The sequence below is a fragment of the Dendrobates tinctorius genome, unplaced genomic scaffold (genome assembly GCF_039654945.1).
Source record: "Dendrobates tinctorius isolate UK_male_01 unplaced genomic scaffold, ASM3965494v1 ptg000008l, whole genome shotgun sequence".
Taxonomy (NCBI): Eukaryota; Metazoa; Chordata; class Amphibia; order Anura; family Dendrobatidae; genus Dendrobates; species Dendrobates tinctorius.
In genome coordinates, this window is record NW_027361676.1 from 34411663 (window position 1) to 34428830 (window position 17168).

Here is a 17168-nt window from a genome sequence, read left to right on the forward strand (position 1 = left end):
GTGATTTGATCATATTGACACCACTTGTGCCTCTACAGAATTTTACACCATTGAGCGGTTAAGAAAGAATTACACTTTTATCACTAAAATGTTGTTTTAGCCCCAAGTTTTAACTTTTTCTAAGGGCTAATCGGAAACTTTTTTACAACAAACTGAGGTCCATTTTTTCCTGAGTGTGCCAATGCCCTACGTGTAATCGGGAAATATTTTTCAGGCTCAGAATGGAAGGAGTGAAATACTATAGTGTAGATTTTACTGTTATGGTTTGCGGGTGTCATGACCCAATGGGAGAGCCCCTGGGTTGCCAAAACAGTAGTAATCCACATAAGTGACCCCACTTTACAAACTACACCTCTCAATGAATTCATCTAGGGGGTGCAATGATCATATTGACACCATGGTGTGTCACAAAATTTTATACCACTGCGCAGTGAAGAAAAAATAATTACATTTTTACCACCAAAAATTTTGTTTTTGCCCGAGATTTTACATTTTCACACAAGAAGTGGGTAAAAATGGCACCTTAATTTGTCCCACAATTTCTGGTGAACATGGCAATATCCCATATGTGACTGTACAGTACTGCTTAGCCATACAGATAGACTCTGGAGGGACGGAACGCTATTTGCTTCCTGGAGCGCAGATTTTCCTAGAATACTTTGCGGACACCACATACAGAGCCCATAAGTGCTAGAAGAGCAGAATCCCTCCCTCAAATGACCACATTTTGGAAATGATACGCCTTTGGGAATTTATGTACAGGTGTAGTGGCGATTTTTACTCCATGAGTGTTTTCCAGAAACAAGCTGCAATGAATGTTGCGGAGTGAAAATTGCACACTGCCATTGTATTGACCAGCACGCTGTAGTGACCAGTATTTTATAGTGACCAGCATGTTAATGCCCAGCTCATACTTCTGGAGACATGCACCTACAAGTTAGACCAGCTCTCATCGCTTCAGAAACGGTTATATATGTGGACGCTATATGTGGTTTAGGAACACTGTGGGGGCTCAGAAGTGAGGGTGCAAATGGATTTGGGAATGCAGAATTTGCTGAATTTCTTTTGAGGGGTGAAGAGCCATTTCACTTTTCCAGAGCCTTTTTGCTACCAGTAACGTGGTAGCACCCTATATTTCCATTAACAGATGACGGCTCTGAGCATGATCAGCAACTTTGCTAGCGCTGGTGACCCGATTGTGAGGTATATGATCCAAGGGCAGTCTTCCCTCTGCCTGCTCCCAAAATGCTTCAATCGAGTTTGGTCGCAGCATTTAGAGGGTTAAAGTGCCGGGATCGGTGTGGGACCGCTCCTGGCACTGAGTGCCGGGTTTCATCTGTCAGAATACAGGACAAAATCGCTGGAACATATCCATACGTCCCAGGTCAATAAGTACCAGGTCACAGGGATGTATGGATACATCTTGGGTGGGAAAGAGGTTAAAGAAAAACTGACAGGTCTGTGAGAGCCAGAATTCTTGCTGGTTGGCAGGTGATCAAATACTGATTTAATGTATTTAAATGCAAATTATGTAAAATCATACAATATTATATATTGGATGTTTTTTAATATTCTCTCTCACAGTTGAAGCGTATCTGTGATAAAAATTCTGCATTCTTTGTAGGTGCTAATACTTGCAAAATCGGCAGTGTATCAAATACTTATTTTTCCCACTGTATATAATATAGTCCCGGCCAAACGTGAAGACAGCTTCCCAGGACATGAAAACAATGTCCTTTAGTGGGAATGGGTTAAGGAGGGATTCAATAAGCAATAAATAAATGGTGTTTGGTATGAATGTAATGGATTAGATATTTTTAGGAACAGAAGATAAACATTATTGTTCATTTAAGGAATAAAATATGAAATTTAATTTGGTGTGGGCTTATGTTGGATTACTGAGATGAAATAGTGAGCATATTGTGTGCATATAAATTAATAATCTTGCTGAAGCACAGACTGAAAAACAGGTGCCTCAAGTTAAATTTAAAGGGAAAAAATAACACATACTGTCCAAATAAGCCAAGGCTCATAAAGCATTCAGCATCACAATATGTGCAATCTGAAGCTATACCCCAGATGCGCTATGCGGACAAGTGTTGGAACACTCCACTTAATAATTGAATACAGTTCTATTGCCACATACAGTATGTGTAAAATCCAGGCCCTAGTCTTGCAGCTAAATATTCCATAGCCAACTATGAGTGCTATTATTGAGAGGTAGAAATGTTTAGGAACCACAGCAACATTGTCAGCACTTCATAAGTTGTCAAGTGCATAAAAGTCGCCAATATACTGCTAACTCGATAACTGCAAAGTTGCAAACTTCCTGTGGCAGTAACATCAACACAAAAACTGCACTGGTAGCTTTACGACATGGGTTATCATAGTAGCACAGTTGCATGTAAGCCTCAAATGACCAAGCACAATGCCAAGCATCAGATGGTGTAAGGCATCCTGCCACTGACTGCAGAGCAGTGGAATCATGTTCTGTGGAGTTACAAATAAGGATTCTCTCTCTAGTAGATTAGGAGAAGAGTATGGGCTCAGCAAATGTCAGGAGAACATTACCAACCTGCCTGCATTATGCCAACTGTAAAATGTGGTGGAGGAGGGATAATGCTATGGGGTTGGATTAAACCCCTTAATTCCTGTAACGAAAAGTCTTAATGTTTCTGAATAACAAAATATTTTAGACAATTGCTTCCAAGTTTGTCAGAACAGTTTGATGAAGGCCAAGCAAGGTCCATTTAGGCATGGAAGGTCAAATTTGGTGTGGAAGAACTTGAATAAACACCAACCCCATGAAATATTTTGGGATCATATACTTGTTATACTGTTCTCGTATATCCTAGAGTCATTGCTACAAGTTTCAGTGTACTTTTGGGATATTTTGTTTTCCATTGTTTTTATCATACATGGTTTGTTGTTTCCAGTAAAATTTGCACATTTTGTATCACAGGTGTGCTCATCATAATGTAATTTCTTTTTGTTATTTAGTTTTTGAAACAAATAATCCACTATTCATTTATCTGGTCTTTAAATTCTTTTTGGAATCAGCAGTGTATACGAAATTCACAAATTCTGACTTCTGGATGAATAGGCAAAATTCCCATATATACACTTCAAATTCTTACAGAAACCTTTCCCAGAAGAATGGAACCTGTAACCAACTACATGTGGTGTCCTGATACTTTTAGATATATAGTGATGGTTCAACTATGAATAAAGCGTCGGACTGGAGCACCTTGGGGCCACCAGAGAAAATCATTCTTGGGGCCCACTATGTAGCTACATAGAAATAAATACAAGACCACCAATTGTGTGGTAAAACACGCTAATATCAGGTACAAATGTCCTATATTCTCCACAAACCTGGCACTTCACAACACTAACAACCACAATTCAGACTTACATTAATATAGCCGAAAGAAGAGTTCCAGAAATTACAATTAAAAACCATAAAATATTTTATTTGAGTATAAAAGAAGCTGGATGCGAAACGAGCGTCGGGGTGAGGAGGGACGTGCAATACTTTGTGACTCTGTTGCCTTCACTGTTCACCTGCTTTCCCTGGTAATGTGTCCTGCTTTTTCACTATTGATTTTAATATGAATGTAAAGCGCTAGATAGTGGACCTGATACGGGATTAATTTAGTTTTAGTTGTGGTGTATAAGCTGCGGGATATTGAGAACATGATGCACCCTCTTATTTTTGGGTGCTTTTTGATATTGTACCAATATGGTTGTTATTTTTAATATACTCAATAAAATATTTTATGGTTTTTAATTGTAATTTCTGGAACTCTTCTTTCGGCTATATTAATGTAAGTCCGAATTGTGGTTGTTACGCTAATATCAGGGTATAATATAAGGTTGTACACATTTTAATTATGTAGCAGGGGTTGGGGTAGCCCCCTCATAGAATATAATGTAGTCCCCTTCTAGAATATAAAGTAGCCCCTCTCATAGAATATAATGTAGCCTCCCTCATGGAATATAATGCAGCCCCCCCATGGAAAATAATGCAGCACCCCTCATGGAATATAATGCAGCCTCCCGATAGGGTATAAGGGCAGCACCCCACAAAATATAATGCACCCCCCTCAGAAGGTATAATGCAGCCCCCTCATAGAATATAATGTAGCACCCTCATAGGATATGATGCAGCCCCTCCACATAATATAATGTAGCCCCCTCAGAGTATAATGCAACCCTCTCATAAGGTATAATGCAGCCCCCCATAGAATATACTGTAGCCCCCTCATAGGGCATAATGCAGCCTCCCTCATATAGTATGATGTAGCCCCCAGAATATAATGTAGCCCCCTGAGAATAATGCAGCCCCCCACAGAATATAATGTAGCCCCCTCAAAGTATAGAATAGCCCCCCATAGGGTATAATGCAGCCCCCCTCCACCTCCATCATTGTCCTCATCACCAGCTCCATCATTGCCTCCTCCTCACCACCATTGACCTTTCCCCCACCTCCATCTTTGCTTTCTCCCCCACTATCCCATCATTGCCCATTCCACCACCTCCATCATTGCCTCCTCCCCCACAACCACCATTGTCCTTTCCACCACTACTATCATTGTCCTTTCCACAACCATCATTGCTTTCTCCCCCACCACCCCATCATTGCCAATTCAACACCTCCATCATTGCCTCCCACCACCACCATCAGTCTTTCCACCACAGCCATCATTCCCTTCTCCCCATGATTGCCCATTCCACTACCTCCATCATTGCCTCCTCCCCCACCACCCCTATCATCCTTTCCACCACCAACATTGCCTTCTCACCCACCACCCCATCACTGCTCTTTCCATCACCCACATCATTGCCAATCTCCAATACGCACATCTCCAATACAATCACCAATACACACACAGCACCACACAAATACACACACACACACAAACACAGCACCACTCACCTCTCTGCACGTTCCTCTCACCCGTAGCACATCCTGGCAGCATCTTAGTCGCCGGGATCTTTCTCTCTGAAACAGCTGCGCTGAATGATGACATCATCTAGCTGCGCTGTGTCAGACAGGAAGCGCCAGGCAGGAAGCAGCAAGGCATTGGATCCCTCAGGGTTAACTGCCCTGCAGGGCCCACCTCCGGGGCCCTGATGCAGCCGCACCGGCTTTACATGCGGGCAGTGTTAGCCTCAGCCTGCTGCTGACACTGCCCGCTATTAGTGAAATGAATACTCACTCCTCTCCACATCCATGGGGTCATGGGGAAGCGTGAATATTCATTTCTCTTTAGCAGCGGGGACAGGCTCCTGTCTCCAGCTGCCGCTCCGCTGGCACCGGGTGAGCCCCCCTGTCTCAAGGGTCCCATAAGCTGCTGGGTGTGCCACTATTGGCGACACGCCACTGGCTGGGGACTCCTGGAGCAGTGGGGGTCCTAGGTAGCTGCTGGCCATGAGGTGTCAGTGCCTTGGCCCACCGGAGAATCCTCCGGTGGGCCAGTCTGACCCTGCTTGAACTAGTCGGGAATTGCACTACACTGTCCAGTCCTGCCTCACCTGCCGATAGCATGCCCTGAGGCGTGACTGATCTCCCAAAGCCGTTCTTACACTCTCCTCCCATGACTTTGAATCGCGTGGCTGCTTGCGAACACCACGGTTCAGGCAGGTGCTCCTTATGCCTATGTGACAGGACAGCATTGCTCAGCAAGTGTTGCACTCATTGTAGACTAGTCCAAGCATTTGAATATATGTCAGCTAGTTTGAAAAGGTGAGTATCACTATAAATTGTGAACATGTCCCACACAATGGGGTTGTCTTTAATCAGCTTTAAAAGACAAAAGCAGTCATGTAATTAGTTTATAGGTACTGATCTTTCTGAAAGGATCCTTTGTAATGTGCAGAGACAGAATAGAAAAAATTCAAAATTAACAGTAATGGCCATACAATTAAAAACCAACCCTATTTTAAGTGCCCAATTTAAAGATTTATTAACCATAACATTATTTATTTATTCTAACATTTAACATAAATTACTCTGAGCTTAGATATCAGTAATTGCTATTGTGTTTGATGTTCAGTAGAAATGTAACATTTGCATAGATTGATTGGGAATCTGTCACTAGGTATTACTAGTTTTCTGAGAACACTGTGCATAGGCAGAAAATTGCCAATCAGTGATGTGGGTAGTGTTATACAGAGCTCATGAATATGGAGGATTACATGCCAACAGGTTTACTAGTCGTCTAGTAATAAAAATCACTTTTATCACAAGGAAATTATCACTAGTAAATCTGCTGCCATGTAGTCCTCCAAATTCACGAGCTTTATATAACACTGATTACATCACTGAATGGCAATGTTCTGCCTATGCACAGCGTACACAGAAAGCTGAATCTGAGAGTAGCATAATATAAAAACACAGACACCGATTCCAGCCATGTGTGACTTACCGGGCTGCTTAGTGTAATTTTGATGTAAAAAAAAAAAAAAATCAGTTTTATCAGCACAAAACTATCATTATAGGACTAGTAAACCTACTGCCATGCAGTCGCCCTTCATGATCTCTGTATAAATCCGCCCTCCATTGATTGGCAGCTTTCTGTTTACACTGTACATGAGTAGAAAGCTGCCAATCAGTAGTGTGGGCGGGGTTATACAGAACTCAGCATTCAGAGAACTGCTAAGTCTGCAGCAGATAAATCAGGTCATTTTATGAAAACTGCAGCAAGCAGCCCAGTAAGTGACACATTGCTGGAATCAGGATCTCAGGCTCTAAATTATGTATCTCTTAAATTAGGAAGCAAAAACTCGGTGATAGATTCCCTTTAAAAAAAAATGCCTGCAAGGAATAAATAACAGTGTCACATATAGATCGCTTTAAAATTCATACAAAGTCCCTCGACTCTAGATAGCAATTAATTGCAGCACATCAAGTGCAGCTAATTCTTATTGAAATATTCTCACTTCAGTTAATCATCCCACTTGAGACATAGAGCCGTATTCCTCAGCATACTGAATTACAGAATTATCAAATATGTTTTCTTCATAGCTCTTGCGTGAGCAGCTCTCACCAACGTGAATAATTAACATGAAACAAACTTGCAGAGCTTTCACATTTGCATTTCTTCCCGTTGTTCCAAATCAAAGCTTTGTTTCCACTGCAAACGCTTAGTTTTGACGGCATTACTGTCTTGGCCAATGTGTTCCTTTAGATGGTCAGAGGTAAATTCATCGGTCTCTTGGCACGCTTTACTCGCTTTCATTGTCCTCGGACTCCTCTTTATGTTCCATTTTCTCGTCATCTGTAGCATCATCTGCCGGAACATCTTTCTTAATTTTAGGTAGCGAGTCACTGACTGACAATTTTCGCATTTTAATGTTTGGCAGCTTGTTCAGATCCAAATCCCATTCCCTGAAAATGAGCAGCGAGAGGTGAATAAAAAACAATGAAGGAAAAAAAATGACATTTGCTAAATTTATCAGAACTGAACAGATTTACCCTGAGGAATGTTGGAAAGTACGTCATCAATCAAATATACCTTCAATGCATAAAACTGTAGAGAAGGCGGATCTACAATAAGCCTTTTATAAATCATGTGAAGCAGTAGGACAACGCGTGAATCTTCATTATATGAGCTCCATTGCTTGCACATTGGAATGAAATAAAAAGGCTGTCAAATCTAAGCTCCGTTTTGTCTTAAAGAGCTTCCGACTTGCAACTATACTCCATAAAATGTCACAATAAAATGTAGCATTTTCAACCACTGTGCCAAGTTATTTTACTACCTAAAGCTCTAGACTTTAAACTGGTTCCTCAAAAACAGATAAACCATAATGAAAAAATGACTAGCGTTGGTGTGAATCTGTTCATATGTCCCAGTCCATCGGCCAGGACGGGAGAGGGAAGAACATGAGCTATGGGGAAGGCTGGCTAATTAAAAGAAGAGCGGCCGACACTGTCAGTTAAGAGGGGATACTTCCTTTCCCATTCCAGAGGCCATGGACCAATGTCATAGATAAATCAATTGGGACGAGCACACAAGTTTCCACCACCTCCACTTTATACCTGAAAAACAATATGGCTGCACTTGCTGCTCTCCCTCTGAACTAAGGATCTAAGAAGGGAAGAATAAAAACTGACCTCAAAGTCAATAAAAGATGATTGCTAAACACTGCTAAAGGTTACACTAGCTACACTATAAGAATAAAAGTATAAGAACACCTAGAGGAGCTTGAAGAATAGGCCATCCTAAATCTGCAACTAAACAGCTTGCACTCCTGTTGGTCTTCTGTAAGGTTTTGGAATGTATCTTTGGTCATTTTTGCTCATTTAACCAGAAAATCGTTTCTGAGGTCAGATAATGGTGTTGAGTCTGGCTCACAATCTCTGCTTTAGATCATCCCAAAGTTATTGGAGATGGCTGAGGTCATGGCTGTGGGAAGGCCAAACAAGTTCTTCCATTCCATACCCACCCAGCTATGCTTTTATAGACCTTGAATAATGCTCCAGTCACAGTAATGCTGCTACACAAAATGGCCTTCCCCAAAGTGTACCCGTAAAGTTCAAAACATACAATTAGCCAAAATATCTTGGTATTCTGAAGCATTAAGCTTTCCCTTCACTGGAATTAAGGGACTTAGGGCAACCCGTGAAAAACAACCAGGTAGAAGTATCATTAACCCACCAAACTTTACTTTTGACACAATGCAAGTCAGGCAAATAACCTTCTTTTCGTATTCATCAAACCCAGACTGGAAATTCAGACTGCCAGATAGAGAAGTGTGATTTGTAATTCGAGAGAACACATTTCCAAAGTCTAGTAGTGATGTGCTTTACACCACTCCATCAGACAGTTGGCATTGTGCATGGTGATGTACGACTTGCATGCAGCTGCTAAGCCATGGAAATCCATGCCACGAAGACCTAGACACGCAATTGTCGTGCTAATGATAAAGAAGTACTCCCATCAAGGTTTTTAACCTCTTAATATATTGATTGTGCACATTGTGCATAAAGTCCCCACTGTTCTCAATAACTGCAGGGTCCTTGACTTCCTCCAGCATTAGAGACGCACTCCTCCCATCAACATTTTTATTCTGTTAATATAATGCAATCGTCATATTATATAGAACTGTGTACTTGCAATTGCTCATTTTGCCTTCTTCTCTTTTCTTTGCTCTATGTAGAAATAAAAAACCTCTATTCCCTGCACGTATCTTTCCCCTCTTCAACTCCTGACCCGGTTGTTGCCTCCTCCCCTCTGCCAGGGACTTTTGCAGTGACTTATGACTCATACAGGGAAGAGAGACCTCCTATTTCTACATAGAGCTTAGAAGGATTCAGCTAGTCTGTTTTTAGTCATGTAGTGTCATAGATCTAAAGGAGAACAGAACAATTAGCTGGGTAGAAAGGCAAAATGGGTAACTGGAAGTGCACCGTGCTATATAATATGACAATTGCAATATATTAACAGGATAAAAATGTTGATGGGAGGAGTGCTCCTTTAATGCTGGAGGAGGTTAAGGACCCTGCAATTATTGAGACAGTGGTGACTTTATGCACAATGCACATAAACACTTCCTGACAAATGTCTGCTTATTATGTGCTGGGACATTTTGTGGCCAAGTTGTTTTGGTTCCTAAATGTTTGACTTTTGACTAGTAAAACTGAGTTGATCTTGGAATATTCAGGAGAGAAAAAATTCACATACTGACTTGTTACAAAAGTGCCATCCTATTAGAGGACCACACAAATGAATTGAACTTTTTAAAAAGACTCATTAGTTCACAAATAGTAAAGGTAGACTGCACAGCTAGGAGCTGGATGTTATACACCTGTGGCAAGAGGGCTATTTGAAAAGCTTTAGTTCAATCATTAAGAGTCAATAAAGAGTATAGATCATCCAAAAGGTAGGGATTGTACCAAAGTATTAAAGGGAACCTTACCTAAAAGTTTTTAAGTTTTTTGCATTCACAACATCTGGGATCTCTGAAAAACAGTAAAGCAAAAGTGTTAGTCAACAGTGAAAGCTGTTAAAAAAAAAAAAATAAAAAAAAAAAAAAAAATAATAATAATAATAATAATAATAATAATAATAATAATAATAATAATAATAATAATAATAATAATAATAATAATAATAATAATAATAATATATATATATATATATATATATATATATATATATATATATATATATATATATATATACACACACACACCCTTGAAATTGTTCCAGAAAAAAAGAGTATTTCTCTCAGAAAATTATTGGAATGACATGCGTTTTGTTATACACATTTATTTCCTTTGTGTGACTTGGAACAACACAAAAAAAAGAGAAAAAAGGCAAATTGGACATCATTTCACACAAAAGCCAAAAATGGGCCGGAAAATTTTGCTAGCACCAAAAAAACTTTGCTTCAAGCATGTGATGCTTGTTCAAACTCACCTGTGAGAAGTTACAGGTGTGGGTAATATGAAAATCACACTTGAAACCAGAAAAAAAGGGGAGAAGTTGACTCAATCTTTGCTTTGTGTATCAGTGTGTGCCACCAAAAGCATGGCGAATAGAAAGAGGAGGCGATAACTGTCTGAGGACTTGAAAGCCCAAAATATTGAAAAATATCAACAATTTCTAGGTTACAAGTCCATATACAGAGATCTTGATGTTCCTCTGCCCATGGTGTGCAACATAATCAAGAAGTTTACAACCCATGGCACTGTAGCTAATCTCCTTTGACGTGGACGGCGGCAAAAAATGATGAAAGCTTGCAACACTGGATAATCTGGATGGTGAATAAGCAGCCCCAATCAAGTTCCAAATAAATAGAAGCTCTCCTGCAGGCTCATAGTGCATAAGTGTCAGCATGAAGTAGCGGTCGATATTTGAATAAAATGAAATGATATGGCAGGAGACCCAGGAGGTCCCCGCTGATGACACACAGACACAAAAAAGCTAGACTGCAGTTTGCCAAAATGTATGTCAGAAAGCCAAAATTCTTCTGGAAAAGTGACTTGTGGACACATGAGAACAAGATAAAGCTTATTGGTAAAGCACATGATTCTACAGTTTACCGAAAAAAGAATGAGGCCTACAAACAAAAGAACACAGTGCCTACAGTCAAATATGGTACAGAAAATATTGGTAAATTCAAAAAAGTTCATTTTTTTCTCATTAATGTACACTCTGCACCCCATCTTGACTGAAAAAAAATGTAGAAATTTTTGCAAATTTATTAAAAAAGAAAAACTGAAATATCACATGGTCATAAGTATTCAGACCCTTTGCTCAGACACTCATATTTAAGTCACATGCTGTCCATTTCCTTGTGATTCTCCTTGAGATGGTTCTACTCCTTCATTGGAGTTGGTGGACAGCCATTTTCAGGTCTCTCCAGAGATGCTCAATTGGGTTTAGGTCAGGGCTCTGCCTGGACCAGTCAGGAATGGTCATATCGTTGTTCTGAAGCCACTCCTTTGTTATCGTAGCTGTGTGCTTAGGATCATTGTCTTGTTGGAAGGTGAACCTTCAGCCAAGTCAGAGGTCCAGAGCACTCTGGAAGAGGTTTTTAACCAGGATCTCTCTGTACTTGACCGCATTCATTTTTCCTTCAATTACAACCGGTCGTCCTATCCCTGCAGCTGAAAAACACCCCATTAGCATGATGCTGCCACCACCATGTTTCACTGCTGAGATTGTATTGGGCAGGTGATGAGCAATGCCAGGTTTTCTCCACAAATGCCTCTTAGAATTATCACCAAAAAGTTCTATCTTCGTCTCATCAGACCAGAGAATCTTATTTCTCATAGTGTGGGAGTCCTTCATGTGTTTTTAGCAAACTCTAAGCGGGCTTTCATATGTCTTGCACTGAGGAGAGGCTTCAGTAGGGCCACTCTGCCATAAAGCCCAACTGGAGGAGGGCTGCAATGATTGTTGACTTTGTGGAACTTTTTCCCATTTCCCTACTGCATCTGTAGAGCTCAACCACAGAGATCTTGGGCTTCTTCTTTACTCTTCTCCCACGATTGCTCAGTTTGGCTGGAAGACTTATGGTGGTCCCAAACTTCTTCCATTTAAGGATTATGGAGGCCCCAGTGCTCTTAGGAACCTTGTGTACTGCAGAAATTCTTTTGTAACCTTGGCCAGATCTGTGCCTTGCCACAATTCTGTCTCTGACCTCCTTTGGTCTGACATGCACTGTGAGCTCTTATATAGACAGCTGTGTGTCTTTACAAATCAAGTCCTATCAGTTTAATTAAACACAGCTGAACTCCAATGAAGGAGTAGAACCATCTCAAGGAGGATCACAAGGAAATGGACAGCATGTGACTTAAATATGAGTGTTTGAACAAAGGGTCTGAATACTTATGACCATGTGATATTTCAGGGGTTTTTTGTTAATAAATTTGCAAAAATGTCTACATTTCTGTTTTTTCAGTCAAGATGGGGTGCAGAGTCTACATTAATGAGAAAAAAAGTGAACTTCTTTGCATTTACCAAATGACTGCAATGAAACAAAGAGTGAAACATTTAAAGGGGTCTGAACACTTTCCGAACCCACTGTGTGTGTGTGTATATATATATATATATATATATATATATATATATATATATACACACATATATATATATATACACTCACTGGCCACTTTATTAGGTACACCATGCTAGTAAGGGGTTGGACCCCCTTTTGCCTTCAGAACTGCCTCAATTCTTCGTGGCAGAGATTCAACAAGGTGCTGGAAGCATTCCTCAGAGATTTTGGACCATATTGACATGATGGCATCACACAGTTGGCGCAGATTTGTCGGCTGCACATCCCTGATGCGAATCTCCCGTTCCACCACATCCCAAAGATGCTCTATTGGATTGAGATCTGGTGACTGAGGAGGCCATTTGAGTACAGTAAACTCATTGTCATGTTCAAGAAACCAATCTGAGATGATTCGAGCTTTATGACATGGCGCATTATCCTGCTGAAAGTAGCCATCAGATGTTGGGTACATTGTGGTCATAAAGGGATGGACATGGTCAGCAACAATACTCAGGTAGGCTGTGGCGTTGCAACGATGCTCAATTGGTACCAAGGGGCCCAAAGAGTGCCCAGAAAAAATTCCCCACACCATGACACCACCACCACCAGCCTGAACCGTTGATACAAGGCAGGATGGATCCATGCTTTCATGTTGTTTACGCCAAATTCTGACCCTACCATCCGAATGTCGCAGCAGAAATCGAGACTCATCAGACCAGGCAACGTTTTTCCAATCTTCTACTGTCCAATTTCGATGAGCTTGTGCAAATTGTAGCCTCAGTTTCCTGTTCTTAGCTGAGAGGAGTGGTACCCAGTGTGGTCTTCTGCTGCTGTAGCCCATCTGCCTCAAAGTTCGACGCACTGTGCGTTCAGAGATGCTCTTCTGCCTACCTTGGTTGTAACGGGTGGCAATTTGAGTCACTGTTGCCTTTCTATCAGCTCGAACCAGTCTGCCCATTCTCCTCTGACCTTTGGCATCAACATGGCATTTCCGGCCACAGAACTGCCGCTCACTGGATTTTTTTTCTTTTTCGGACCATTCTCTGTAAACCCTAGAGATGGTTGTGCGTGAAAATCCCAGTAGATCAGCAGTTTCTGAAATTCTCAGACCAGCCCTTCTGGCACCAACAATCATGCCACGTTCAAAGGCACTCAAATCACCTTTCTTCCCCATACTGATGCTCGGTTTGAACTGCAGGAGATTGTCTTGACCATGTCTACATGCCTAAATGCACTGAGTTGCCGCCATGTGATTGGCTGATTAGAAATTAAGTCTTAACACACAGTTGGACAGGTGTACCTAATAAAGTGGCCAGTGAGTGTATATATATATATATACACACGCAGTTGTGGCCAAAAGTATTGACACCCCTGCAATTCTGTCAGATAATACTCAGTTTCTTCCTGAAAATGATTGCAAACACAAATTCTTTGTTATTATTATCTTCATTTAATTTGTCTTAAATGAAAAAATACAAAAAGAATTGTCCTAAAGCCAAATTGGATATAATTCCACACCAAACATAAAAAAGAGGGTGGACAAAAGTATTGGCACTGTTCAAAAAATCATGTGATGCTTCTCTAATTTGTGTAATTAACAGCACCTGTAACTTACCTGTGGCACCTAACAGGTGTTGGCAATAACTAAATCACACTTGCAGCCAGTTGACATGGATTAAAGTTGGCTCAACCTCTGTCCTGTGTCCTTGTGTGTACCACATTGAGCATGGAGAAAAGAAAGAAGACCAAAGAACTGTCTGAGGACTTGAGAAACCAAATTGTGAGGAAGCATGAGCAATCTCAAGGCTACAAGTCCATCTCCAAAGACCTGAATGTTCCTGTGTCTACCGTGTGCAGTGTCATCAAGAAGTTTAAAGCCCATGGCACTGTGGCTAACCTCCCTAGATGTGGACGGAAAAGAAAAATTAACAAGAGATTTCAACGCAAGATTGTGCGGATGTTGGATAAAGAACCTCGACTAACATCCAAACAAGTTCAAGCTGCCCTGCAGTCCGAGGGTACAACAGTGTCAACCTGTACTATCCGTTGGCGTCTGAATGAAAAGGGACTGTATGGTAGGAGACCCAGGAAGACCCCAAGACATAAAAAAAAAGCCAGGCTGGAGTTTGCCAAAACTTACCTGAAAAAGCCTAAAACGTTTTGGAAGAATGTTCTCTGGTCAGATGAGACAAAAGTAGAGCTTTTTGGGCAAAGGCATCAACATAGAGTTTACAGGAGAAAAAAAGTGGCATTCAAAGAAAAAAGCACGGTCCCTACAGTCAAACATGGCAGAGGTTCCCTGATGTTTTGGGGTTGCTTTGCTGCCTCTGGCACTGGACTGCTTGACCGTGTGCATGGCATTATGAAGTCTGAAGACTACCAACAAATTTTGCAGCATAATGGAGGGCCCAGTGTGAGAAAGCTGGGTCTCCCTCAGACGTCATTGGTCTTCCAGCAGGACAATGACCCAAAACACACTTCAAAAAGCACTAGAAAATGGTTTGAGAGAAAGCACTGGAGACTTCTAAGGTGGCCAGCAATGAGTCCAGACCTGAATCCCATAGAACACCTGTGGAGAGATCTAAAAATGGCAGTTTGGAGAAGGTACCCTTCAAATATCAGGGACCTGGAGCAGTTTGCCAAAGAAGAATGGTCTAAAATTCCAGCAGAGCATTGTAAGAAACTCATTTATGGTTACCGGAAGTGGTTGGTCACAGTTATTTTGGCTAAAGGTTGTGCAACCAAGTATTAGGCTGAGGGTGCCAATACTTTTGTCTGGCCCATTTTTGGAGTTTTGTGTGAAATGATCAATGTTTTGCTTTTTGCTTCATTCTCTTTTGTGTTTTTTCATTTAAGACAAATTAAATGAAGATAATAATACCAAAGAATTTGTGTTTGCAATCATTTTCAGGAAGAAACTGAGTATTATCTGACAGAATTGCAGGGGTGTCAATACTTTTGGCCACAACTGTACATACATATACACAAAGAGTTGTCATAGACTATACCAGGCAATGATATACATATGTCGTTGTGCCCTTTTCAGAGGTCGCTCACTGCACTCCCCTTCTCCTCAGTTTCCATAGAAGCAGCTTCCTTTAAAATCTCGATATTACCTCACTTATTAAGTTATTTAAAGGTAGTACACACAACGGAAAAATGGAATAACTATTTCCTTCTCCTACACACCAGTAATCACTATGGTGACACGTTCTATTTACATAGACAAGAAATAATCATAGCAATTGCAACTTAGAACATCTTAACCACTTCGTGACCAGACTTGAAAAGGCCTTAAAGGGGTGTTCTATTTTCAGGAACTAGGACCCCACACACTGTAAAATAACTACAATAAACAGAACCTAGGATCTCACCCTTCCCAGGTCCAATGCTGGCCCTTCACTCAAGCCTGGTGAGCTCAGTGATTGGCTACAGCGGTGATGTGTGCTGTTCACGTGACATCACTACAACAGCCAAAACACCAAGACCTGAACAGCAGCGGGTGCTGGACGCGAGAGGGTGAGTACCTGCACGGTTTGTTAGTTTAGGGCATCTGAGGTCCACTTTCCTGAAAGTAGAAATCCCCTTTAAAAAGGGTATTCCCCATCTCCAAGATCCTATCCCAGTATGTAGATGTAATAATATTAATATTAGCAAATACCTCCTATTAGAAATGTAGTATAGTTATTCTGATTTGCTATGTTCCTTACAACATCTACAGGGCATTACAGTAGCTGAAGTATCCATGGGTACGACAACTCATATAGTGACAGTCAGTTATTTGCTAAATGTTTTACCATGGATAGCTAAGCTACTGCACTGCCCTGCACATGGTGTTAGCAACATAGCAAATCAGAAGAACTATACCATGTTTCTAATAGGAGGTTTTTTCCTAATATTATTATACATACTAAATATTGGGATATTATCTTGGAGATGAGGATACCCCTTTAATAATAATATAAGCCATTTTTTTCTGCTTTGCCTCTCCAATATTCATTACACATCACTTTGTTTTTTAATACTAATGTGACTGCATGAGGATTTGTTTTATGTGTAACAAATTATATTATTTTTACCGCTTTTTTGAGGTAGATAGAAATGACTTACAAAGATTGTTACTTTTTAATTTTTTTTTTACTTAAACGATACATTGCTTTTTAGCACTATTCTGGCCTAAGTAACCAGCACAAAATATGCAATACAAGAGAGAACAGTGCCTGGACAGTGAACGGGTCTACTGGCGGTGTAGAGGAACATAGCACCTTGGGGGACACCGAGAAGCATGCAGATCTCAGCGATAAACCTGCAGGCCTTGAAAATATCAACTTTACAGCAAGGGTAGCCGACAGATCTTTTATAAGTCATGAAACAATAACGCATGCTGCACGACTTCACTCGCCAGCGCAACGCCTGTCATAACACTCTGCTGTCAGACAGTTACTATCAACTACATAGGGCACATAATAAGTCAGAAAGTGATTGCTAACCGAGGGCCAATACCGTACTTCCATGTATACTTTGTACTTTCTTAATTTTAAATAAATAAAAAAAAATCAAATTCCGGCCTGTTTTTGGTTACTTTGTAAACAGTCCATTAAATGTACAGTTTCAGTTCCGCAATGAGCCAAACCCCAGCTTCCAGCGATGCC

The 17168-nt window shown here is 40.8% G+C and overlaps 1 protein-coding gene across 2 annotated transcripts in view; it reads right to left on the reverse strand.

Moving 5' to 3' along the window:
• Positions 1–5943: 5943 nt before the first annotated feature.
• Positions 5944–17168, reverse strand: part of TMA16 (translation machinery associated 16 homolog) — an 88236-nt gene continuing 77011 nt past the window's right edge. For both annotated transcript variants that reach the window (XM_073576916.1, XM_073576906.1), the window contains exons 6-7: positions 9928–9970; positions 5944–7393 (exon numbers count right to left, since the gene is read on the reverse strand). In XM_073576916.1, coding sequence (XP_073433017.1) covers positions 7231–7393; positions 9928–9970 — 206 coding nt within the window. In that variant the 3' untranslated portion in view covers positions 5944–7230. The remainder of the gene's footprint in view (positions 7394–9927; positions 9971–17168) is intronic.